The sequence below is a fragment of the Cervus elaphus genome, chromosome 9 (genome assembly GCF_910594005.1).
Source record: "Cervus elaphus chromosome 9, mCerEla1.1, whole genome shotgun sequence".
Lineage (NCBI taxonomy): Eukaryota > Metazoa > Chordata > Mammalia > Artiodactyla > Cervidae > Cervus > Cervus elaphus.
In genome coordinates this window covers 72,947,648-72,974,495 of record NC_057823.1, presented here as the reverse complement: position 1 = coordinate 72,974,495, position 26,848 = coordinate 72,947,648, and the positions used below count along the sequence as shown (strand labels likewise).

The window sequence follows — 26,848 nt, the reverse complement described above, 5'->3', positions numbered from 1 at the left end:
CTGCCCAGTTTGGTAGCCACTAACCCCAGGTAGCTATTTAAATTAATTAAAATTAAATAACAGTTAAAAATCAGCTCCTCAGTCATACTACCATATTTCCACAGCCACACATGATGTGTGGCTTCCACTTTAGACAGTGCAGACATAGAACATGTCCATCAAGGCAGTAAGTTCTACAGGGCAACTAGAGCCTAGAGACTGAAATCCAGGCCCCAAAAAAAAACAGTCAGGACAGGGCCCTCCCTTTGCCAAGCACTCAAGTTTTCCTCTGCATCTACTTCTTCCTCCTTAATGAGGATACTACTGTTTTTTCTCACACATTGCAATTATCACGGTGCAGCAAAGCGGGCATTACCTTATTTTCAATGGTTCTAACTATGATTAGCTCTCCCAGTGATCCTATTAAAACGAGATCTCTCTGACTTAATAACCTCGCAGCACTCTCTCTCTCACAGGAGGTACAGTTCCAACCAGAACATTTCCACAACACCATCGTGTGTGAGAAGCCCAACAACCACCTCAACAAATTTAAGGGTTATATGTAAGTATCTGCCACCCGTGTGCTGCTTGTAAATATTGCCTCTGCAAGCTAGAAGTTTTGTCTTGAAATGGCCAAACAGAAAAGCATGTGGGTCCTAAGAAAGTTTATTTCTTTTTATCTTAAGAAAGGGCTAAAGAAACCTAACTAAATTGAGAAACCTTTTCCAGTCTTTGTTGTTGATGGAGTGACATTTAATTATCTTGCAGGTTTAAATTCACTAATAGTTTTTTCAGAACTCTGTGAAACAGCATCAAAGTCGAGACCACACTCTGATTCAGGGGAGGCAAGTAAGATTAAATTTAGACCGGATTTCTGAAGGAGCCTTTATTGCACTGAGAATGGGGACTTTGGATTTTGACAGACCTAGGTTCAAAACCAGGCCCTATTGCGTACAAGCTATATGACCTTGAGTAAATTAATTAACCTCTCTGGGCCTTCATTGCCACTTCTGTAAAATAAAGATTACATCACAGGAATTTTCTTGTCTGAGAGCTGATCCTATATAAAGCATGGAAACAGGCAGAGTAGATAGTTCATGGTGCTGTTGCAATTACTGTTGTTATTATTTGTCAGTTTTGATTCAGCCTGAGAGTTTTGCTGTAATTTTGCTCCCACATTTGACAACTGGTCTTAATGCAAAAGACCAAAAAAAAAAAAAGAGAGAGAGAGAGCAGTGACCTATTCAGGGCTTTAACACTTTCAGATGACTTTCTCAGAACATCATCTCATTTAATTTGCAAAACAACCCAGAGAAGTGAGAATTCTGATTCCCGGTTTTCAGATGGGAGAGCTGATGATAAAAATTTTCAGGATTCCCTCAGAAGCACACAGCAGCTACAAGGCGGGGCCAGAACTTCCATCCTGTCTTTTCACTCTAACCCCTGTGTGTTTTGCACTGTCTGCACGCAGACAATGAGCTCAGACATGTTATAGCAGCTTCTCTACCAATGGGCCTGCAGTGAGACTTCAAAAGATTTCTCAGGAGGCAGGTGACAGGGTTTTCCCTCCAACCAATGTTTCCCAGGCCATATGAGATGTCTTGAGGAGCAAGATAAGAGGGGGAAAAGCAAGACCAATACAAAAGAAATAGCAGATTTTCTGTGCAAATTACTTTTTAAAAATTAAGAGAGTGCAGATGGAGACGGACAGAGAAGGGCGCAAGTTCCTGGAGGAGAAGAGGATTCATAGCAGGCATCTGGTGAGGTGGAGCTTGCCACCTGCCTGGGCAAGAAGTCCTCCCCTCATGCACAAATTTTGTGGATTTGGTTCATCCCAAGGCTCCCATGCCTTGAGTCATTCTCCATCCTCTTGCAGAGCAGCCTCATTGCTGGGTTTCTATTTGTAATCCTTTCTCCCTCAAACAGCTCATGTCAGCAGCCAGCCTTTCTAAGCTTCAGCCTGGGCTCATCTCAGACAGAACTTTCCAGCTCCATTCAACCCCCAGAACCCTCTCTTCCTGGTCGCTGCCTCTAAAGGCATCTTTCCCCACCTGCCCAGGGTTCCTGGGTGAGCCTGGAAAGTCCAGTTGGTCAGTCTAGCAGTCAACCCATGGGATGCTGGCAAGTTCTGCACCAAGCTCCCACATCTCTGCCGAGGCCCCCCACCCACAGATGACCTAGGCTCTCTTGCTGAGCAAACCACAGGACTGATGCCTCCAGGTATCCAGAAGCTTCTTTGGCCTCCTTAATGTAGGAACTCTCTTGGGGCTACCCAGGCTGGCTAGAAACTGAGTAGTTTTTAATGCTTTGAAGATTAGGGATGTCAGAGTTAACGATGCAATTTTTAAGCAGTAAGATCAGTCCAGGGCAGTGGTTCTCAAACCCCTTTCCCTCCTATCAGAGGACCTTTATGGTGTCTGACGCTTTGATTATCACAGCTGGGATGAGGTGCTCCTGGCATCTGGTGGGTAGGGGTCGGAGATGCTGCTCAGCATCCTGTGGGGCACAGAACAGACCCACAACAAAGACTGATCCCACCCAAATAGTCAGAAGTGTCGAGGTGGAGAAATACTGCGTGAGTCAGTTCAATAAAGGATCCATGTAAACAGCGCAGTAAACAGAAGGGCTATGAGATCACAGTCCCTTTGTACTGAAGAAGGAATGTTATGACCGGGAGACAAGGAAGATGCTGTCATAGGTTATCACCTTAGAGCATCATAAATGCTCTTTAAACCACTAGCTACTAACAGTGAATCGTTCAATATTCTCTCTGTAGCAGCTCCCTCCATAAGGACAGGTGGGTCTTCAACTTCAGCCATTCTCAGAGCACCTTTATGATTTGTATCACATTCATAAACACTATATATTACAAATTTTTAATTGGCTTATTTTTCTCTTAATTTATTTCAGAAGAAAAAGTTATGTTACTGGCACTATGGGCAACTGGTATCACTGCTGTATATAGCTTGCCATAGATTTATGGCAGTATAGCTTTCCATGTATAAATTTTATAACAGTAAAATTAGTAAAATGAAATCAAAACAGTTATTTTACTCTAACTACAGACTACTACCAAAACCTCTTCTGTGTTAAAAAACTAGGTAAATAAGTGCTAGAAAGGATTAACAGAGATAAACTAAGATATTTCCTTGTTAAATTCAAAAGAATTGCAAATGGAAATGACTGATTCAATATAAATTAATGGGGTGCTACTATAAGAACTCCAATGTAGTGAAAATCACATGAGGCTTGGTGTTTGAGGACTGGGTTCCCAAGTCCTGGGAAGTCCTATGTCCTGGAAGTCTGTACTTGGAAAGATCTCTCACCCTCTCTGAGTTTCAACTTTCTCATAAGCAAGGATAATCACCCTGCTAACTTCCCAGAGCTGTGAAGAGTCAAATAAAATCATGTAAGTAATATAGTTAATAAACACAGTAAAGAATTATTCTGAGTGTGTTGGGTGGTATTGTAGCATTCTGGAGCCAGACTTCCTGGATTTGAATCCCCTTTCTTCCATGTACTATGACTGCCTCAGTTTCCCTATCTTTAAAATGGGTATGAGACACGACCTACCTTCTAAGGTTGTCACAACCATTATTTAATACATAGGAAACATAACTGGACCTAGAGAAATGAAATATTAAAGAGTTAGGAGGAGAGAAAATCCATTAGGGTTCAGATGATCACTTTTCTGTTCTCCCCAATGTTGTGAGGAAGTTATATTTTAAGTTCCTAAAGATCTCAGAGAGGGAGGGCATCAGGACTGCATGAGGACCAGATACCGAGTCAACCCCGGTGTGGGTTGACTAAGAAGTGTCTAGAGTTAAGTGGGAAATTGTGATGCTTCCTGAGTCTAGAAGAAGGGAAGAACTCTACGGATCTCCCCTTTGAGAAGCCTCCTCCCAGGATGTTGCACAAAGGCCCCTGGTCCTCCTGCCGTGAGGCCTGTTTATTTTATGAGGATGGAGCAACAGGATAGCACAGGCGAGAGGCCAAGAGGGGAACCTGTGGGCTGCCCTTCCTCATCGTCTCGTGATAAGAGAGGTGGGACTGTCCTTTGTCCTCTGCAGACTTGGACGTTCCACTTGTGTGGGTGCAGATCCAGCAGCTGGGTGGCAGTGGGTGTGTGAACACTGCCTCAGGGCGCACAGCACCTATCCTTGCAGGCTCAGAGCCAGTTCCCACACATTTGGCCCCTAAAACCGCTTTGAATCTTCCTCATCGGAGTTCTGCCTTTTAGGCAAAATCACATCCTTAGGGATGGGTAGTTCTCCTCTGATGGTCCAGTCCCCATTAGGTGTCCTAGGACCAATGAAATCTTGCATTTAAATATGGGAATTAGTCTCCAAGTTAATATTGCTCTTCTGAAGAAGAGGGAGAAGAGGGATCGTGTTCACTCACCACCTCTAATTCTGAGACACTAACCCGTGAAAGTGTGGAGTGGCCACCAAACTGTTCCTGTCTTTCATCATCTCCAGGGAACATCCCGATCAGACCAGGACTGGGTTTGGCAGTGAGAGTCTTCTGCTTCGAGGCTGCACCATCAGAAACACTGAAGTGGCTGTTGGCATTGTCATCTACACAGGTTATTGTCCCTGGACACTTTCCTCTGTCCCTGCCCTTTCTCCTCCTTCCTCCAAAACTTCCTCCAAATTCATGTTTAGTTGGTGGGAGCTCACATCACTTCTAAGGGGTAGAGTCATGTGATTTCCCATTTCTAAGGGAAAGCAAACTGAGGCTGGAATCACAGCGGCTCACTTGGTCCACAGGAGACCTAGTTCGATTCTGAGTCACTGTCACTCATCTGGATGACATGGGGAGGGGGACTCATGCATCCCTAACGGTTTTGTGACACTAACCACAGGTGGGATGAAGAGCATCTTCTTGAGCTTGAGGAGTAACCTCACTAAACTTAGCAACATCACCGTGTGTGCCTCAGTGTCCTCATCTGTACAATGGGAATAACATCTCTATCTGCCTCATGAAGCGCTCGTGAGAGTACAGTGACCCAGACATAGAAAGCACCTGGTGCCGTGTGTGGCACATGAGGGCACGATGAGTCTTGGTTGTTGTTTTCACAGTTGCTTTTATTATTAGCTTTATTCATTTTGTGGCTCCGCGTATGGTGGTCTGTCTCTTCTTTGCACTTTGATTTTGCTTCCCCTTGAAAAAAGGCAACAGCAGCACTTCTCATAATGGGATTTGGAGGGGGTCTTGGGACGGCTGAATCCCCAGTACCTAGCACCTGGCGCCCATGGGTGCTCAGTACATGTCTGTTGTTACGTGAACAACTGCAAACATCTATAGAGGTAACACAGTCTCCCTCGAGTGTCTACCTCCCCTGGAACTCTCCAAAATAAGCTTCTCTGGATCTTCCACTCACTGGGACACCTTGTAATATTTTGTTTAGTTTTAGTTGGTATGTTTTGGCCTGCATAGAATCCAACCTTTGTTAGACATGGAAGAGCACTAACACATCAATCTACCCTATGACTCCCTTTGGCAGACTGTGAGAGAAAAGTAGGGGTTTTTTTTTTTTGTTTTTTTTTTTGATAGTGTCACAGTCTAGCTGGCTTTCTCTAATTTGGGGGAGGGATGTTTTATTTGTCAACACAGGTCACTGCTTTCAAGGATCTTTGACAGTGGAGTTCAGTGCTGTCTGGCAGACTTACTAAACACGACCCCTTCAATAATCCCTGCCCCACCAAAACACCCTCATAAACTGAGTTTTCTTCTCTGCCTGAGCAGAAGCAGAGCTCTGAGTGGGTGACGGGAGTGGCCTATGAGAGGGCAGGCAGAGAGGGAGTTAATCATGGTTACCAAGAGTCAGACTGCCTGGGGCTAAACCAGCCCTGGGCTTCCCTAGAAGATCAACTGGTAAAGAATCTGCCTGCAATGCAGAGACATGGGTTCAATCCCTGGGTTGGGAAAATCCCCTGGAGAAGGGAACGGCTACCCACTTCAGTATTCTGGCTTGGAGAATTCCATGGACCGTGTAGTCCATGCAGTCGCAGAGTCAGACAGGACTGAGGGACTTCCACACACACTAAACCAGCCCTTGGCTGCAAGTTCCTGAAAAGCTGGTCAAGCTTTCCACACAAAAGGCACTGATGACCTGTTCTCATTGGATTGTAAAGTTCAAGTGAGATGATCTGTGAAAAGGGCGTAACACTAGCCTGGCACACATCAGGGTCTCAAAAAACGTGAGCAAAAATGGTACTAATGGTGTTAAGTGTTGTCATCTGGAGCAGGGGTTCTCAACCTCATCACTGTTGACTTTTGTCCCAGATTGTTCTTTGTGGGGGGAGGGGGGCATCCTATAGGATGTTTAGCAGCAGCCCTGGCTTCTGCCAACTAGATGCCATTAGTGCCACCTCCTCAAAGATGATAACCAAAAATTTCTGAAGACTTTGCCAAATGTCCCCTGGGGAACAAAGTGCCCTGTAGAGAATGACTGGTCGGGGAGCTGTACTCTCTGCCTTGATGGTATAGATGGACATAACAGGAGCACCTCAGGATCAAAGGCAAAGAAAGCTTTCAAGTTTTCCAGAAGGAAGAAATTCTGCATGGAGGCGTATGCTCCTCACTGCAGACATTTATTGAGGCCCTACTGTGTCCCAGAAACTAGTTTAGGTACTTTATGTGTATCAGTTCACTCCCTTATCCCAGAGCATGCAACCATCATATCTCATTTTGCAGATGAGAAATTGAAATACAAAAGGCTTAATTCCACCAAGGTCACATGTCTCCTGAGATTAATTCCCTCCAACCCAAGGCCAAGTGCCTGAGAGCCAAGCTCTGTCAGACACTGGAGCCCACGTTCTCTCCACCACACCATGCTGCCTCCCCCATGAGACCACATTTTGCCAAAGGAGCAGAGGAGCCTTAGGAAGTGAGGCATGGGTGAACGGGGTGAGCCCAGGGCAGGCAGGGACCACAGCTGTGGCAGCCCTTGAACAACTGCAGCAACTGAGTCTGACATAAGCCCAGCGCGTGCTCACTCCTGCAGTTTCATTGCCACTTTAAATCCACAAGGCCACCAGCTAAACAGCATTAAACCACTCGCTGCTAGAGCTGATATATTGGTTCTCTTTCATTTTGCACAGGAAACATGTGACTGGTGTCTTTTAATTTGTCTTCTGAGGGGTATGGCACAGTAATTAAAATTTAGCAGCCCCAAAGGAAAGGCTCTGTTTAAAGACAAGGCTTAGTTAGACTGTCAGCTCTTAGCTGGGTGACTTGGGTTCCAGGGGCAGTAGAAGGAGAAATAGAGTGGGGATCAGCATCCTGGGTTCTCCATGCAGCTCTGATATTCATGTATCCTTTCACCTGGATCAGGTCCCTCCTATGCTTCCGCCATGGGTTTCTCCAACTGGTGCAGAGGGGCGACTGGATAAGATTCAGTAGTTTTTAAATTTTATTATTTTTTCTTTGAACAAAATTTTATGCAGAACTCCGAGACAGGAGAGGAGCTGCCCAGAGTTAATGCTGGGGTGGAGGCCTTTGGTCACTACACTCTTGCACAAGCAATAAACACCTTAGCAAAGAAGCAAGCATGAAAATGACTGGCCTCGAGTACAGTGCTGCCACAGGGCCTTGGCATAGACTGTTCCCCAGCCCAAAGCCCTTTTCTTCCAACTTTTCTCTCTCTATTCATATCTCCCTTAATTGTCACCTCCTCTGAGAAGCCTTCCCTGACCATGCTCTCTAGCAGCATCTTTCATTTTTTTAGCCCTTATTTATTGTTTACTTCATGGGACTTATCACCAACTGTGATGACCTTATTTACTTGTTTGCCTGTGTATTCTCACCAGCATGTGAATCATCTGTCTTAACTACTGTATCCTACCACTAACCCATAGCAGCCCCTTTGTGCAAATTAGAAGATGGCCCTTCCTCAAGACAGCCTTCTGTCGTTTGCTAGAAATGTGTCCTAAGAGGCTTACAAATCTGTGACAGCTACACAGTGAGGGCTACCTCTTGAGCTGTGTAGGACAAAGCCTGTGCACGGGAGTCTGGTCTATGCCCCCTCCCGCCCACCATGTCCGGCAGGTAGGGGTTATTCCAGAAAAACCTGCTGACCAATTGTGTGAGGTCTCTCCAGCTGTTCCCAGAACCTCCCTATGCCAGGACACATCCAGGTTAGAGGATGAAGCCTCTCTTGTTTTTTTAGTTTTTTAGGTTTGTTTGTTTTTCTTTTTTTCAATTGGAGTAGAATTGCTTTTACAGTGTTGTGTTAATTTCTGCTATACAACAACATGAATCAGCCATTTGTGTACACTTTATTGTATAATGTATCCCCCCCTCACCCCCCACATCCCACCCCTCTGGGTCATCAGCGAGCCCTGAGCTGAGCTGCCTGTGCTACAGAGCAGCTTCCCACTAGCTGTCTTGTTTACACACGGTAGTGCATACATATCAATCTTATTCTCCTGTTTCATCCCACCACCCCAAGCCCCTTCCTGTGTCCACACATCTGTTCTCTCCGTCTGCACTCTGTCCCTGCCCTGCACAGAGGTAACTATCCTGCAGGAAGATCCAGAGGCAAACAGGGGGCCAAAGACTGACGATCTTACTTTTCCCTCAAAGGCCATGAAACGAAAGCCATGCTGAACAACAGCGGCCCGCGGTACAAACGCAGCAAGATCGAGCGGCGCATGAACAGAGACATCTTCTCCTGCATCGGCATCCTCTTCCTCATGTGCCTCGTTGGAGCTGTAGGTATGGAATGTTCTGGAAAGAACAACCCCACAGGCATCTTCTGTTTCTTTTGTGCCAGTTGCCTCAACACAGAGCCTCAGTTTCCTTATGTGCAAAAAGAAGTTAATAAAAAAAAAAGCAAGCCTACTCCGTATTTAACAGGGTGCCCATTCAGCCGAAAATGCAGGTGACATCGTTCTGAAAGTTTTGTGTGCCCTAAAGAGTAGGAAGAGCATCTGTCATCTGTCTATTCAGGAAATACTTCCTGAACCCGGGCACCCCCTGACCCAGAGAGGGTAACAGACGAATCAATCACAGGACTGTCCTCAGAGTCCAGCAGGAACGAGTCCAGCCTGAGAACAGAATCAGTAACAGCATCTGGCGCATTCAGTGAGGGCGGCAGCAGGTACTGCGTCCGTTTCCTAGTGATGCTGTAAAAGGTTAACGCAAGTTGAGTGGTTTAAAACAACACTAGCTGATTCTGTTACATATCCGGGGTTCAGAAGTCCAAAATCAGTTTCACTGGATTAAGACCAGGGTGCCTGCAGGACCGGCTCCTTCTGGAGACCCTGTGGGGGAAGCAGCCCCTTGTCTTTTTGGTTTCTACTGGCCACCTGGGTTTCTGCATTTGCGGCATTGGGAGATTTTCAGGACTTCCAGGTGGTAAAGAATCTGCCTGCCAATGCAGGAGTCGTAGGAGACTCGAGTTCCGTCCCTGGGTGAGGAATATCCCCTGGAGAAGGAAATGGCAACCCACTCCAGTATTCTTGCCTGGAGAATCCCATGGACAGAGGAGCCTGGAGGGCTACAGTCCAGGGGGTCACAAAGAGTCAGATACAACTAAGCGAATGAGGACACACACACATACACGCCTTTGTTTTCAAAGCGCCTTACTTCACATCTCCTTCTCCTTGTCTGTGGGCTTATCTCCCTGTGCCTCCTTTTTATGAGGACACTTGTAATTCCATCATCAGGCCCATCCGGCTAATCCAGGCTCCTCTTCGCCGTCTCAGGGCCCTTCACTCAATCCTGTCTGCAGAGTCCCTTTTGCATGTTCACAGGGCCCCGGGTCAAGCACACAGACAACTTACGGGACATTATTCAGCCTACTGCGGTGTTATGGGAGCATCGAGGAAGGAAGTCTTGCTGGAGCTGATTCTCACCAGAAGAGGGAGGTGGCAGGGACAGGATGGGGCCGGTACCTGTGAAAGAAGAGAGGGCGCTTTACCCTATGGACAGCACAGACAAAGCACAGTGGCAGGAGGGAAGATCATTCTTTTGCAGAGGAGAGTTTGGCTGTTTGGCAAGAACAAGGCCAAGGGTGGAACCCTGAACAGAAGCAGGCTATGGTCAGGTTCTACCACAGCCAGTGTAGACCGCTGTGGGAGGAGGTATTCCAGTTGATCCTTGGAGGGTAGGCCGGGCAGTGAGTACGATCCTCCTCGTTACTCTCCCCTTTAATGGCTTAGCACTAAGGATGGTTCTTGGTACCCTAAAGGAGGCCGTAAAAGAAGCAGGGAGGATCAAATTGAAGAACTCATATGCTGAGTCCAGAGCCCCCTGCCGACTCTGCACCTGGGAGCAGCTGTCGTGTTTGATCTTCACTTGCTTCTGTCAGAAATCTCACGCATCACTGCTGTTATACTTTATTTTTTAGAAACTATTTCTTTTTAATATTTCTTTATATTTATTTGACTGTGCCAGGTTTTAGTTGCTGCATGTGGCATCTAGTTCCCTGACTGGGGATCAAACCCAGGCCCCCTGCATTGGGAGCACAGAATCTTAGACACTGGACCACCAGGGAAGTCCTCATCACTGTTTTTAAAAGACAGTGTCCAAGGCCCAAAACGTTGCTCAGCCCACAAAGTTCTTATGTGTCACCACAGTGAAGACAGTGAGGTTTAGTCTTGTGCATGGCCTAGAGTTTTGAAAGAATGCACTTCCCAGGTATATCTCAGGGCACTCCGAGAGGGGCTCAAAGCTGGAAGGGCAGTACCTGCTGGGAGCAGAAGCCGGCAAACAAGAAAACCACCGATTGGTTTTGTGGTCCATCCGTGTCCCCAGAGATGCTGCAAAACTCTTGACTCTGTTTGGGGAAGGTTTTTTAGGGACTGTAAAACCTGGGAAGGACATTGAGGATCATGTCACTATGTCTCTAGAGAAAGGAAGTTAATGATTAAAAGGTCACAGAGTTAGACAAGACTCAGGCAAACCAGAAGCAGCTTGGTAGATTGCCCAAAATAAGAAATACTTCAAGAAAGTAATGGGGAGGGGCAGGATTCTCTTGTCTGAGAATAACAACTCATAGAGTGACAGGCCTCTGTTGGCACCTAATTAAAACATGGCTCCTGTAGGAGGTGATGGCTCTCAAATGAGCATCATTCCAGGGTTATTTATCACACATTTACTTTACCAGGCTTGCCTGGTGGCTCAGCTGGTAAGGAATTCGCCTGTAATGTGGGAGACCTGGGTTTGATCCCTGGGTTGGGAAGATGCCCTGGAGGAGGGAATGGCAACCACTCCAGTATTCTTGCCTGGAGAATCCCACGGACAGAGGAGCCTGGCGAGAGAACAGCTACCCATTCCAGCATTCTGGCCTGGAGAATTCCAAAGACTGTATAGTCCATGGGGTCACAAAGAGTCAGACACAACTGAGCGACTTTCACTTCATTACTTTAATGTATGAAGATGGAATTTCTTTTTTATTTGTCTAGAGTGTCCTCCCCAGGCCTTTCTGATCACCCAGTACCCACCTGGGCTTCAGAATCCCTCCAGGCCTCCTCCTCTAAGCAGCCTGCTCTGATTTCTTTCATGATCTCTAGCTCCTCTGAAAGCCAGTGATCTTACTCTGTACCATATATTTGGCCCTTAACCTCACATCTATAAGCCTCCTTTATTCTACTGGGTATGATGGTATTTGGCCCAACCTCTTGGGCAAAGAAGTATCTTAGGGGCAGGGTGGCATCCTTTTTGCCTTTTATTCTCTATAGTTTCTGCCCTGGAGCCGAGAGCATTATACACATAGGGCAATCCTGTTCTCACAATAACCGCATGGGGAAGGTACTGTTACTAATTGATAGATAAGGGTGCTGAGATTCAGAGAGATCAGTGCCAGTTGCACTTATCAATCTGCACTTGATATGTGTTGCTATCCCCATTTATAATTAGAGAAACAGAGGGTTCAGTCTGTATCTGAGGCTGTTGCTATGGGCTCTTATAGCATTCCAGGATCTAGCTCATGCCACGTGAGATTTGTATCTTTACATCAGACTCCTTGACTTGGTAGGGAACTCCTCAAAGACAAGAAGTAGGACCAACTCCTTTTTGAATTAATAAATTTTGGATAAAGAGAGGGAAGGAAAGAAGCAGGGAGGAGTGAGTAAACAGTTGAGAGCTGGGTGGGTGGGTGGATGGATGGATTGAGGGATGGATGATTGGATGGGTGGGTGCATTAGGGAAAAAACAAACAAATTCTTGTCCCTTTCTCTATTTCCAACTCCTGTGTAATAGGACTTAAACAAAATCTAAATAATCACCATGCTAGTCTTCTCTACTAGGAGGAGAGATTGAAATGTATGGTATATGAAGGACCACCTTAGAGCTAAATGAATACACACACACACAGTGTTATATAGAACAAGGATGTGCTCCTCCAAAGCACACTGATTTCTGGCGGTAGGTCAGGGAAGGGCTGATGTAACTGGCCAGTTTAGGATTACGTGGAGATTGTGCCTCATACTTTGCTTTGCCTCCTCTCAGGTCACAGCCTCTGGAATGGAACCTTCACAGAACACCCTCCCTTTGACGTGCCAGACGCCAACGGCAACTACCTTCCCCTTGCCCTTGGGGGCTTCTACATGTTCCTCACCATGATCATCCTGCTCCAGGTAGGAGGTCCTCCCCAACTCAGGGCTCAAAAGACCTACAGCCAACACCTGTACAACTTTGCAAAAAAAAAAAAGAAATCTCAGTACTGACCCTGAGAAAGAACTAACTGGACTGAGATGAGAAAACATTTATTGCTTCTTATGAGTCTTTGAAAGTATTCATATCTGGTATAATGTCAGGACCAGCCCTGCCTTGTGGAGGGGACCTTGGCCTCAGATAATAACAGAGGGAAATATTTATCAGACTCTTGTATTTAAAAGTAAGATTGCAACAGAGATCCATGGGTGCCTGTCCTCCTGCCAGGTCTAGAACTGGTGAACCTTCTGACCTGAGAACCACAAAGATAACACAGCACAAACAATGACAGAACTTTCGAGCCCCAAGCATTCAGAGAAAGAAACCACAGGTTAGTGTTTTCATATTTGTTAGATTGAAGAAGAACCAGGACTATATATAGGAGAAAAAAGACAAAAGACAGAGTATCTGTAAGAGAGAGGTAAGAAAAGCCCCTACTTATAGGCAAACACTGGAGAAGGCCATGGCACCCCACTCCAGTACTCTTGCCTGGAAAATCCCAAGGACGGAGGAGCCTGGTAGGCTGCAGTCCATGGGGTCGCTAAGAGTCGGACACAACTGAGCGACTTCACTTTCACTTTTTACTTTCATGCATTGGAGAAGGAAATGGCAACCCACTCCAATGTTCTTGCCTGGAGAATCCCAGGGATGGGGGAGCCTGGTGGGCTGCCATCTATGGGGTCACACAGAGTTGGACACGACTGAAGCGACTTAGCAGCAGCAGCATAGGTAAACACATGCAGTGAGGTATAGAGAGATTTAAAAAAAAAAAAAAAAACCTCAGGCCCAATAAGAATTACAGTCTATGAAAAGATAGGGGAAGTTGTAGTTTTGTTTTGACAAAACCCCATCTGTATGAGTTCTTACAGTCCTTGAGCATGTTTCTTGGTCCTCCAACTGGCAACTTTTTTCCTTCAATAGTTCATTCATTCATGGAGCAAAGTAACCCTTTTTAAATGTGAGGAGGAAGTCATGCTCTATCTCTGCCCTGAACCCTCTGATGGTTTCATAACCAAAAGTGAAATAAATACAAAGGGGAATACAAAGTTCTGAGGCGACCGACAAGGCCTAAGTGATCTGGGCCCCGCTCCCTCGGGGACCACATCTCGAGCTGTCTCCCACACACTGGCACACACGCCTGCCGACTCTCGCCCCGGCCCTACAGACACCCAGCTGCCGGCCCGTGCCCTGCATGGAACATGCCTCCTCCCACAGATAACCTCAGGCTCACACCCTCATTTCTTCAGGTCTCAGCACAAAGGTTGTGGTTTCTGAAAGACGCCCTCCCAACCTTCACTCTTTTCACTTTTCTTTATTCTTTTTTTTTTTCATGAGACTTGCCACCACTCAATATAGACTTCTCTGTTTACTGGAATGGGAGGTCTTCAAGGCCAGGGCTTTTTTCTGCTCATTGCCCTTTGAAGGACCCAAAACAGCACTCAGTATTTGTGTGTGTGTGTTGGTCACTCAGTCGTGTCCAACTGTTTGTGACCCCATGACTGTAGCCCACCAGGCTCCTCTATCCATGGAATTCTCCAGGCAAGAACACTGGAGTGGGTTGCCTTCTCCAGGGGATCTTCCTGACCCACAGATTGAACCCAGGTCTCCTACATTGCAGGCAGATTGTTTACCATCTGAGCTACATCAGTGGGCAGTGATCAACAATAAATCTGAATAGAAAACAGATTTAGGATTACCAAAGGGAAAAGAGAGGGGGAGACATAAATTAGGAGTCTGGGATTAGCAGATACACACTATCATATATAAAGCAGATAACAAGAATCTACCGTATAAAGTATTATCAATATCTTGTAATAAACTGTGATGGAAAAGAACATGAAAAAGTATATACAATGTTATAGAGAGAGAATTAAATCACTTTGCCACACACCTAAACCCAACACGACTCTGTAAATTAACTAGAGCTCCTTATCCCTTCAGCTCAGTTATTAAACAAGCAGTGGTGAGTGTCTACCCCATGCCAAATATTCCTGGCTCAGGAAGGCCTATGTCTTTTTCAGGTTCTCCTAAGGATCCCAAGGCAGGCATGAGGTCACTGAGCTTTAATTTCTCAGAGAAAACCCACTGCGTGAGCTGACCTCAACTTTTCATGAAATGCTTTTGCTATGCTATCACTCAGGGAGGTCCTGAGATGGCAGACCAGCCTCTTTATCTGACACAGTGGGACTCAATCTCCCCACAGATACTGATCCCAATCTCCCTGTACGTGTCCATTGAGCTGGTGAAGCTCGGGCAAGTCTTCTTCCTGCACAATGACCTTGACCTGTATGACGAAGAGACTGACTTGTCCATTCAGTGTCGAGCCCTCAACATCACTGAGGACTTGGGTCAGATCCAGTACATCTTCTCCGACAAGACGGGAACGCTGACCGAGAACAAGATGGTGTTCCGGCGTTGCACCATCATGGGCCACGAGTATTCTCACCAAGAAAATGGTATGAGGGGGCTCCTGGGGGCCCCACCCTTCTTCTAAAGAAATCACCCCTGCTCTCCTAAGAGAGTGGTGACTAAAACCCATTCTCCTGGCTCTCGGCAAAGGCTGAGTGGCTCTATGGGAAGTAGCTTCCTGTATCCCTGCGGCCTTCTTGTCACAGATCAGTGCTGTTCTTATCACTTGTAAACTTTATTTGCTCCTGAAGGCTATGGGTAATCTCCTGTGGGGTAGCCCTCCAGCTGGTTGATCTTTGTCCGCAGTGGATCTTTGCCTGGCGCAATTGACACACAAGATTTTTATCTGTCAGGAATGCACTGGGGAGATGTCCAAATTATGTTCCCGTCCTGCAACCAAAGTTTAGGAATTTTTCAGGTTACCTTACCTGACAGGACAGGCCCAGGTGGAAGCACATGGTGGAATGGGATACAATCAGGAAATGCCCTCCATGCTAACTGACCTCTTGGGGTTTGCTGACGCAAAGCTTTGCCTTAGGGGATATGGCTAGAAAATACCTGGATTGTCATCTGGACTGAAGGTGGCTGATACAGCTGACTGATCCCCTCGGTTCCTTACCCCCACAGCACGCATGCGCGCACACACACACACACACACACACACACACACACTCACACACCCCACTTCCTTCATTCTTCATCCTTTTGAGTGGGAGGGATGAAGAAAGAGAAGAGAGAAGGTACCACAGGCAGCCCAGTCCCTTTGGCCACAGCGGTCACGATGTACACGGGAGCTTCTAGTCTTAATAATTGCAGCTGCCAGTACTTAGAGTATGCTTATCACTTTTATATCATTATATAGTAAGTCTTTTATACATACCATTATATCATTAAGTCTTCAAAACAATGAATCGGATAGTTTTTATAACCCCTAATTGAGGAAGTAGAGGCGTGGGTTATGCGAAGCTCAAAGTCACATAGCTAGGAAGTAGGAGGGCCAGGATTTGAACCTGTGTGACCAAGTTGCACCCCACTTTCAGCAGTCAGGGTAACCAGCTGTCTGTTATCTAGAGCAGCATAATGTTCTTACACCATGCTTTTAGCTTCACCCCCAAAGTCTAGCATCTCCCCAACCATGATCTAGCCGAGGTACAACTGATGCAATAACAAGATTCCTTTCTTGCAGCTAAGCGACTAGAGACCCCAAAGGAGCTGGACTCAGACAGTGAAGAGTGGACCCAATACCGGTGTTTGTCCTTCCCAGCCCGAAGGGACCAGGGCCCAGTCACAGTGAGGGGCCAAGGAGGGTCCCAGCCTCTGAGGAGGAGCCAGAGTGCCCGTGTACCCATCCAGGGCCACTCTCGACAAAGGTCTATGGGGCGCTGTGAAATCTCACAGCCTTCTGTGGCCTTCAGCAGCTCCATAGTAAGTGCCTGCCTTTCACTCTTTGAATTTGCAAGTGACCTTTCTTGAGGAGAGATAGGGGATGGCTCCAGGGCACGAAAGAGAATGGTGTATAAACCCTGAATTGCTCTCAAAATGGCAGCCCTTGGTCTTGTTTATAATCTGAATGGGTTTTGTTGGGCATGTACAAGTCTATTAATTTCAAATGTTCAATGTCTTGAAATTGAGAGATTTCTAAATGGAATTTAGAAAAAGTCTCCCCACTAAGCCAGTGTTTCCCTGTGGTGATAACTGGTTTGAATTAAGAAGTCTGCTCTCCCCAGCCTGGGAGTGCCGACCTCAGCTCATCATGCCCCCCACCCCCTCTCTCTATACCCATCCCTGCGCTGAGGCCCAGCAGCATGTTCACTATGTACATTTTTCCAAAATACAGTTGATCGGAAAGAGAGAGATCTGACATGTCCTTGTTTCTATAAAGTGGAAAAATGGAAGATGAACCTATAAGGCTTACAGGTTTCAAGAAAAATGGGAGAATGTATTTATTGTGATAATCAGAGAGTCTTAAGTTGTTATGAAGCAGAGGACATCTCTGTCAAACTTACCCAGTCCACCTCCTTCCCTTAGGCTAACTGCTTGGCCCCTAGGATATTGAAATTTGCACATTTGGGGTTTTCTGCATTTAGTCCCTTCACATTTGATCCACTGAGACAGTTACCATTAAACATCTAGGTAGCACGTGAAGAAACTGAGTTAGTTCCCCAAGATAACGCAGCATGCCCTAGAAGCCAAGGCCAGCGCCAGGGCTTCTGACTCCTGTCCCCTTCCACTGTCCTCTGCATCAAGCTCTTCCTCTAGGGAACACATCATTCAGAGTCTTCTATACTTACAGAGAAGGCCTCAGGGACCCCCATTAGCTTGAACAAGACACATATACTCACAGAGGGACCAAAAGTGCTCTCATCCCATTATTAGAACATTAGATTTTCATAATGACCATTTTGGTGAATTTCGTTCCAGTCTTTCATTCCCCTCATTATACACACACACACACTCACACAAACTACATGTGTTAACATTTTTTGCAGTCATCATACACATAAATTATAGCTGCTGTTTTTTTGGATTCTGACATGATATCAAAAGCCTTTTCTACATTGCTACCTAGTATTTATTACCCAGGACTGTGTTTTCTGACTGTGACAAGAAATTCTGTGAGTCTGTATCTTCTGGTTTGTTGTTTATCTAATTTAAGTAAGTACAAAGTTAACTTACTTATGTAATTATATACTGCATGTAATAATGTACATTCTGTACATTTATGTTATTATCATGTACATAAACATAACAATAGCAAGGATAAAAAATAGTCATGTGTTAAGACATATGATACTTATAAACCTTCAAGAAGAATGATCCATTGATGACTCTGGGAATATTTTGTTTTTTATTTTTCTCTTTGATTTTCCCCAAAGAAGTAACAATAGGATATGCATATTGTCAAGTCTTTCTCTGATTTAATTCCGTCCCCTCTGAATGGAATGCTCTTCCCCCAGCTCTTTACCTAAATGTTTGGACAATGAATTCAGTGAATTCTCTTTGGGCACAGGGACTAAATCTTGCACTGCTGGTATCTTTTGGTTTCTTTCGGTTCTGGAAACCACAGTCATCCTGTGTATCTGAGAATGTCTCCTCCAGGAGAAAAAGGAAGCTTTCCTGTGTAGATATCAGTTGGGATACACAGATTCATTGGTCCCTGTTCAGTCTGACAAATTTCAGAGCCCAGGAAAAACTGCAGCCCTGACTCAGTCAGTATAACTTTTATTCAGGGCCCTTAGCTGATGGTCACTGAAAGGGACACATGCATCTATGAGCTATTTCCAGATCTTGAATGTCATTGATTTGCCCTGGCTGGCACATTTGAAGTCCAGCTCTGGCTAAATTCACTCATGAACAATAAGGAAATTGACACAGTAATATCCAATTCTTGTTGCCTGGGCAGGGGAAGATGGTGATGTGTTCCTTCTATGCACTGCTAAATTTTCAGACTGAAAATCTGGGGTTAGTCAGACAATAGCACCCCAGCTATTTGTTTGGGGTGGGGTGGGCACTGGGCCTAGAATCAGGAAACGTGGGCTCTGGTTTTAACTCTGCTGAGGTTTGCTGGGTGGCCTTAAGCAGTGTGTTAAACCTCTTTCTGTCCCTGTTTCATCACCTGAAAATACTTGGCTTACAACTTTCACTGGCTCTTCTCAAAGTCAAAGAATATGACGCTTGTGCTGACCAGCAAGGTCACTTCCAGCTGTGACATAGGCACGTTTGGGGTCAAATGCCCCAGGTGTTCACCTCAGCTCCACTGTGTATCAGCTCTGTGACTTCGGTCAGTTCACTAAGTGGAAACCTCAATATTCTTATCTCAAAAAAGGATTACTGTTATGCCTTGTGAGTTGATTTTGAGGATTTAATTCTTAAAATACTGTGTTCTAGACAGAGGGATAAATAATAGAGGTTTTAAATGACCTTTTAAAGGAAAGCTGTCACTGTTTACAATAGCTAGGACATGGAAGCAACCTAGATGCCCATAGGCAGACGAATGGATAAGGAAGCTGTTGTACATATACACCATGGAATATTACTCAGCCATTAAAAAGAATTCATTTGAATCAGTTCTAATGAGATGGATGAAACTGGAGCCCATTATACAGAGTGAAGTAAGCCAGAAAGATAAAAAACATTACAGCATACTAACATATATATATGGAATTTAGAAAGATGGTAATGAAAACCCTATATGCAAAACAGAAAAAGAGACACAGAAGTACAGAACAGACTTTTGGACTCTGTAGGAGAAGGCGAGGGTGGGATGTTTCAAGAGAACAGCATGTATATTATCTATAGTGAAACAGATCACCAGCCCAGGTTAAATGCATGAGACAAGTGCTCGGGGCTGGTGCACTGGGAAGACCCAGAGGAATCGGGTGGAGAGGGAGGTGGGATGGGGGATCAGGATGGGGAATACATGTAACTCCATGGCTGATTCATGTCAATGTATGACAAAACCCACTGCAATGTTGTGAAGTAATTAGCCTCCAACTAATAAAAATAAATGAAAAAAATAAATTAAAAAAAAAATAAAAGAAAGCTGTCTGCCTTGGACAAATGTTCACATAAGTGATGACAGGAAGAAGAAACGGGAGTCTTCATAAACTATGTGGAGTCCTCTCCCGTGAGATTCTGGACTATTTGGTCTTGGGTGGGGCTTAGTATTTATATTTTGATTTCTAATGATTCTACTGAGCAGCCACTAAGAACCTCTCTAAGCACACCATCACCCCACTCAGAAATAAGTCTTCATTTGGTTCAAATAGGCACCTTCTACAGATTGGGAGGCATTGGCTGAAGGGGGTGATTTAAGCTGCCTTAAAGGGGTCTGATACTAACCTGTATACTCTCTGTGCCTGGAATATCAGATCCTTGAATTTGTCTGTGGAGAACATCTGTGGCAGCCCCAGGAGGGTGCCCTGGCTGTGGCTCCTGGCTCCCACCCCCACCCACTCTTGGCAAACTCTGTGCTGTCTCCTCTTCCACCCGCCCATCTGGCATCCAGTCTGGTCGGATAATCTCTTGGCACCAACAGTGCCTTCCCTTTGTAAACTCAGCCAGAACTAGACTCTGAAGCCCCAGAGATGCCAGGTCATGGCGGAGCACCCAACCCCCTTCAAAGAAGCCCGTTGTTGGCCTCCACGGCACTTTGCTCTAAACCAAAAATAAATTGTGCATCAACAATAACAACCACCACAACAAAAGCTGACTTTTTTCTTTTATTACAAAGAACAAGGTAGCATTGGTAATTGTTGTCTAATTGGCTGCCGTCATATCTGTGACTTTAGGGTGGGGTAATATATCAATACTGAGGAAAGTAAAGAGTCCTTGACATGACATGACATTGAAGTCGCTCAGTCATGTCCAACTCTTTGAGACCCCATGGACTGTAGCCTACCAGGCTCTTCCGTCCATGGAATTTTCCAGGCAAGAGTACTGGAGTGGGTTGCCATTTCCTTCTCCAGGAGATCTTCCCGACCCAGGGATTGAACCCAGGTCTCCCGCATTGTAGGCAGACGCTTTACTGTCTGAGCCTCCAGGGAAGTCCTTAGCCAGTATTTAAGAGTCCTGGTAGGTGGGAAATGAAATGCCCTCCCCGCCCACCGCACCCCCGCCCCCACCCCCAGTCTCTGAGCAGCCAAGATTGGAGTACAAAGTCTTTGTTTAGACATGCCACTTGAAAACTGGTTGGCTCCATACTTCACCACCTCTCCCTTCTGTGAGCACAGCCTCACCCATCTGTCTGGAAAGAATGCAGTGGAGGAAAGTAAAGAAGACTGTCCCTGGCTCTCTGCCTTCTTTTTTGACACTTGGTCTTCCTTTCCTTCTTGGGCAGATACTTGTGCCACACTTGTCTGCTCTGGGACAGCCCACATGCACACACTCCCTCAGCAAGGTTAGATATGAGTTTGAATATAACTAACCTAGCGTGCAAAATCCTTTAGGAAGTGACATGACTATACAGGGCAATAAATGGATGAAGCCTGTCTCAGCTTGGCTTCCCTTAGCTCCCAGGGTCCCAAATAGGGGCCCACAGCCCTATTCATAAGAACTGAGTCTTGCCAGCAAAAGAGACACAGATATAAAGAACAGGCTTTTGGACCCTCTGGGAGAAGACATGGGTGGGATGATTTGAGAGAAGAGCATTGAAACATGTGTATTACCATATGTGAAATAGATGACCAGTCCAGGTTCAAAGCATGAAACAAGGCACTCAAAGCTGGTGCACTGGGACAACCCAGAGGGATGGGTTGGGATGGGAGGTGGGAGAGGGGTGAGGGGCTCAGGACGGGGGGACACATGGACACCCATGGCTGATTCATGTCAATGTATGGCAAAACCACCACAATATTGTAAAGTAATTAGCCTCCAATTAAAATAAATAAGGAAATGGCAACCCACTCCAGTATTCTTGCCTGGAAAATCCCATGGACAGAGGAGCCTGGTAGGCTAGAGTCCATGGCGTCGCAAAGAGTTGGACACAACTAAACTTTCACTTTTCAAAAGAAAGAAAGAACTGGGTCTTGCAAGATCTGGGAGACTCCCTTCCTTTTAAAAATAAAAAATATTATTGAAGTATAGATTTTTAAATTTTATTATTGGATTATAATTGCTTTACAATGTTGTATTAATTTCAGCTCTACAACAAAGTGAATCAGCTATATATGTACATATATCCCCTCCCTCTTGGGCCTCCCTCCTACCCCATCCCCTGCATCCCACCTGTCTGAGTCAACACAGGGCACAGAGCTGAGCTCCCGTGGTTTTAAAGGAACTCCCCCTGGCTCTCAGTTACACACGGTAGTGTACATATGTCAGTGCTACTCTTCCCAGTTCATCCTGCCTCCCTTTCCCTCTATGTGCCCACATGTCTGTTCTCTACATCTGTGTCTCTATTCCTGCCCTACAAATAGGTGCATCTGTGCCATTTTTCCAGATTCCATATATATTAATATATGATATTTTTCTCTATATTGAGGTATAGTTGATTTACAATGTTGTGTTAGTTTCTAGTGTAGAGCAGTGATTCATTTATACACATATGTATTTTTTTTTCATATTTTTTCCATTACATTTTATTACAGAATAATGAATATAGTTCCTTTGCTACACAGTTAAGACCTTGTTGTTTATTTCATATATAGTAGTTTGTACGTGCTAATCCCAAACTTTTAATTTATCCCTCCCTACCCCTCCTTTCCCCTTTGGTAACCATAAATTAGAGTTCTGTATCTGTGAATCTGACACTGTTGTGTAAATAGTTCATTTTTATCCCTTTTTTTTTTAACTGTGTGATGTATCATATTTTAGGTTCTACCTATATGTGATAACATACAGTATTTGTCTGTTTCTGACTGACTTTGCTTCGTATGCTAATCTCTAGGTCTATCCATGTTGCCACAAGTGGTATTCTTTTGTTCTTTTTAATGACTGAGTAGTATTCCATTGTGTGTATACATATGTATATACACCACATCTTTATTCATTCATCTGCCAGTGGATATTTATGTTGCTTCCATGTCTTGGCTATTGTAAACAGTGCTGCTATGAACATTGGGGTGCATGTATCTTTTTGAATTAGAGTTTTCTCTGGATATATACCTAGGAGTGGGATTGCTGAATCATATGGCAACAGTATTTTTAATTTTTTAAGGAACCTCCATACTGTTTTCCGTAGTGACTGCACCAACTTACATTCCCACCAACAGGTAGGAGGGTTCCCTTCTCTCTGCACCCTCTCCAGCATTTGTTACTTTTAGACTTTTTAATGATGGCCATTCTGACTTGTGTGAGGTGATAGCTTAGTATAGTTTTGGTTTGCACTTCTCTAATAATTAGTGTCATTGAGCATATTTTCATGTGCTTATTGGCCATCTGAATGTCACTGGAGAAATGTCTTTTTAAGTCTTCTGCCTATTTTTTGATTGGATTGTTTCTTTTTTGTTGAGTTGTATGAACTGTTCATAGGTTTTGGAAATTAAAACCTTGCCAGTCACATCATTTGCAAATATTGTCTCCCAGTCCATAGGGTGTCTTTTTGTATTATGGTTTCCTTTGCTGTGCAAAAGCTTGTAAGTTTGATTAGGTCTCATTTGTTTATTTTTACTTTTATTTCTATTACCTTGGAAGACTGACCTTAAAAAATATTGTTATGATTTATGTCAGAGAATGTTTTTCCTATATCCTCTTCTAGGATTTTTATGATGTCATGTCTTGTATGTAAGTCTTTAAGCCATTTTGAGTTTATTTTTGTATGTGTTGTGAGGTAGTGTTCTAACTTCATTGATTTACATGCAGTTGTCCAGTTTTCCCAACACTACTTGCTGAAGAGACTGTCTTTTCTCCATCATATATTCTTGCCTCCATTGTTGAAGATTAATTGACCATAGGTGTGTGGGTTTATTTCTGGGACCTCTATCCTGTTCCATTGATCCATATGTCTGTTTCTGTTGACAATACTATGTTGTTTTTATTATTAAAACTTCATAGTGTTTTCTGAAGTCTGGGAGAGTTATGCCTTCAGCTTTGTTCATTTTCTTCAGTTGTTTTGGCAATTCTTGGTCTTTTATGGTTCCATATAAATTTTAGTATTATTTGTTCTAGTTGTTCTATGAAAAATGTCACTGGTAATTTGATAGAGATTATTTTAAATCTGTAGATTGCTTTAGGTAATATGGCCATTTTAACAGTATTAATTCTTACAATCCAAGAGCATGGAATCTTTTTCTGTTTCTTTGTATCATCTTCAATTTCCAATATCAATGTATGATAGTTCTCAGAATATAAATCTTTCACCTCCTTGGTCAGGTTTATTTCTAAATATTTTTTGATGTGATTTTAAAAGGGATTTAAAAATTTTTTTCCTTTCTGATATTTCATTGTCTGTTTTAAAGAAATACAATCAATTTCTGAATGTTAATCTTATATCCTGCCACCTTGCAGTTCTAGTAGTTTTTGTGTGGAATCTTTAGGGTTTTAGACATATATTACCATGCTATCAACATATAATGACAGTTTTATCTGTTTCCTTCCAATTTGGATGCCTTTCCTTTTTCTTGTCTGATGTCTGTGGCTAGGACTTCCAATACTATGTTGAGTAGAAGTGGTGAGAGTGGGCATCCTTGTCTTGTGCTAGATCTTAGCTGGGAAGGCTTTCAGTTTTTCACCATTGACTATTATGTTGACTGTGGGTTTGTCATAGACGGTTTTCATTATGTTCAGACATGTACCCTCTATACCCACTTTGTTAAGGGTTTTTATAATGAATCAATATTGTAGGGAGCTCTCTTCCTGCTAGTCCACTGAGTTTTTCCCTTGGAGTTTCTGTCCCATTTGGGAAAAGCTCACCTTAACAATCCATGTGCTTCTATTTAAGCAAATATTTACTAACATTCAGTTCAGTTCAGTCACTTAGTCATGTCCAACTCTTTGCAACCCCATGGACTATAGCACACCAGGCTTTCCTGTCCATCACCAACTCTCAGAGCTTGCTCAAACTTAAGTCCATCAAGTCAGTGATGCCATCCAACCATCTCATCCTCTGTTGTCCCCTTCTCCTCATGCCTTCAATCTTTCCCAGAATCAGTGTCTTTTCCAATAAGTCAGTTCTTCACATCAGATGGCCAGAGTACTGGAACTTCAGCTTCAGCATCAGTCCTTCCAATGAATATTCAGGACTGATTTCCTTTAGGATTGACTGGTTGGATCTCCTTGCAGTCCAAGGGACTCTCAAGAGTCTTCTCCAGCACCACAGTTCAAAAACATCAGTTCTTCATTGCTCAGCTTTTTGTATGGTCAAACTCTCACATCCATACATGACTACTGAAAAAACCATAGCTTTGACTAGACAGACCTTTGTCAGCAAAGTAATGTCTCTGCTTTTTAATGTGCTGTCGAGGTTGGTCATAGCTTTTCTTCCAAGGAGCAAGTATCTTTTAATTTCATGGATGCAATTACTAACACTGGACTCTCCCTATTCTTCATCCAAACTCAATATCAAGGCCACAACCTCAGCAAGGGCAAAAACATCACTACCCTAAATAGTACTTCAGCCTTCAACTCCCCAGCAACCGAGAAAGTTTATGTCCACAATAGGGTACAACAACATGGCTAAGTATTCATAAGGAACCAAAGGGCAGATGGGAGAGTAAGCCTCCTTCCCTTCTCTGTACCCCACCACTCAAAGACAACCATTATTTGAACTTTCCTATGTCCTTCCCAGAGGTGCTTGTAGCTATATCTTAGGTAGGCCAAAAAGTTTGTTTAGGTTTTCATATGCTCTTATGGAAAAACCTAAAGGAACTTTTTGAAAACCCAATAAAAGCATGCAAGTGGAATATACACATAAGCACATTCTTTCCCACAAACAAAAGCACACCATGCACTGTCTTGGACTCTGAACTTCTCTTTAATGTAATGAATCTTGAGGAATATTTCATGTATGTAGACAAATGGACAGATACTCAGTGGAGAGCTGCCTTGTCACTTTTTAAATGGCTGTTAAAATCTGTTGACTGGTTGAGCCATCATCTGTTTCTACATGTATGTAAGTTTTTCTATAGATTCTTAGAGCATAACTGCTAAATTGAGATCTTGTGCATGTTTAAAATTTGGATTGATACTACCCCAGTGGTTGTACCAGTCCAGACACTCACCAATAGCAAATGGAAGGGTCTGCTTCCTCTTCATCTGTCAATTCTATATATTCTCAGTATCTACGTTTCTTAGACTAGCCTTTCATTTATTGTCAGTCAGCCAACAAATACAAAACAAGCATCTACACTATGGCAAGTACCATTCTAGCCACTGGGGATATAAAGTCTAATGGGGCATCATCCCTGATTTCAGGCATTTGCAGTCTAATGAAGGGGCAAGAAGAACCCCAGTGACTACAGGACACTGCTCTCAGGCTGGGATGTAAGGGGGCAGAGGTGCTTAGAAGCCCAAAAGAAATGCACTTACATCAAACTAGGAGTCAGGGGGAGCTTCCTGAAAGGGTTAGCATCAGAGCTGAATTTGAGAGAAAATTAAAGGTTAATCAGAGCAACGAGAAGAAACCATCTAGTGGGGGGATTGCAGGCTGTTGTAGGGGAGACATTCAACACAAGCAAATGGAGAGTTGGGGTTCTAAACAGTAGCTGGAATAAGAGGCACAGGTCATATAGAGGGGAAGAGGAGATGGAGGCATGGGAGGAACTAGGCCACAGTTTGTTCCAGGCCTGCACACCAGGGTTCCTGTTCATTTCCACCGCTGGCTCTGTGGGTTCCCACAGTGGCAATCTGCTGCACCCAATCAATGATTGTCAGCAATGTGACTGTGAATGAACTGTCATTTAAAGTGAGAGGAGAGTAATGGATTGGCGCTTGGCCACCTCCTCACAGCTTTCAGTGTCAAATGCTCCCAGCCAGAGAGGAAATGGGAGCAATAGGGCAGCCATATAGCCTAGAACCTTGTACTCAAACTGTGGTCCTCAGACCCACAGCAGGCAGGAGCACCCCTTGGGAGCTTATAGAAATGCAGATGCTTAGGCTTCACTCCAGACTTGCTGAATCAGCATCTGGGTTTAAACAAGATGCCTAGCTGATTCATGTATCTGTTAGAGTTTGGGAAGTACTGGCATCATGTTTAAGGGTTTGGGCCTAGCATCGGCAGAACTGGGTTCAGGACTGAGCTCTTTTATTGATTTTGAGACCTTAGACAAGTTACTTATCTACAGTGAGCCTCATTCACTTCGTTAATAAAATGGGAGAATGATAATAGCTTTTTAATGCTATTATAATGACATAATATACA

The 26,848-nt window shown here is 44.3% G+C and overlaps 1 protein-coding gene across 4 annotated transcripts in view; it reads left to right on the top strand.

Moving 5' to 3' along the window:
* The window catches only part of ATP10B (ATPase phospholipid transporting 10B (putative)), a 360,994-nt gene that overhangs the window by 273,927 nt on the left and 60,219 nt on the right, over positions 1-26,848 (top strand). For all 4 annotated transcript variants that reach the window (XM_043913467.1, XM_043913469.1, XM_043913468.1 and 1 more), the window contains 6 exons: positions 456-541; positions 4,458-4,564; positions 8,569-8,700; positions 12,439-12,566; positions 14,846-15,098; positions 16,238-16,476. In XM_043913467.1, the coding sequence (XP_043769402.1) occupies positions 456-541; positions 4,458-4,564; positions 8,569-8,700; positions 12,439-12,566; positions 14,846-15,098; positions 16,238-16,476 (945 nt within the window). The remainder of the gene's footprint in view (positions 1-455; positions 542-4,457; positions 4,565-8,568; positions 8,701-12,438; positions 12,567-14,845; positions 15,099-16,237; positions 16,477-26,848) is intronic.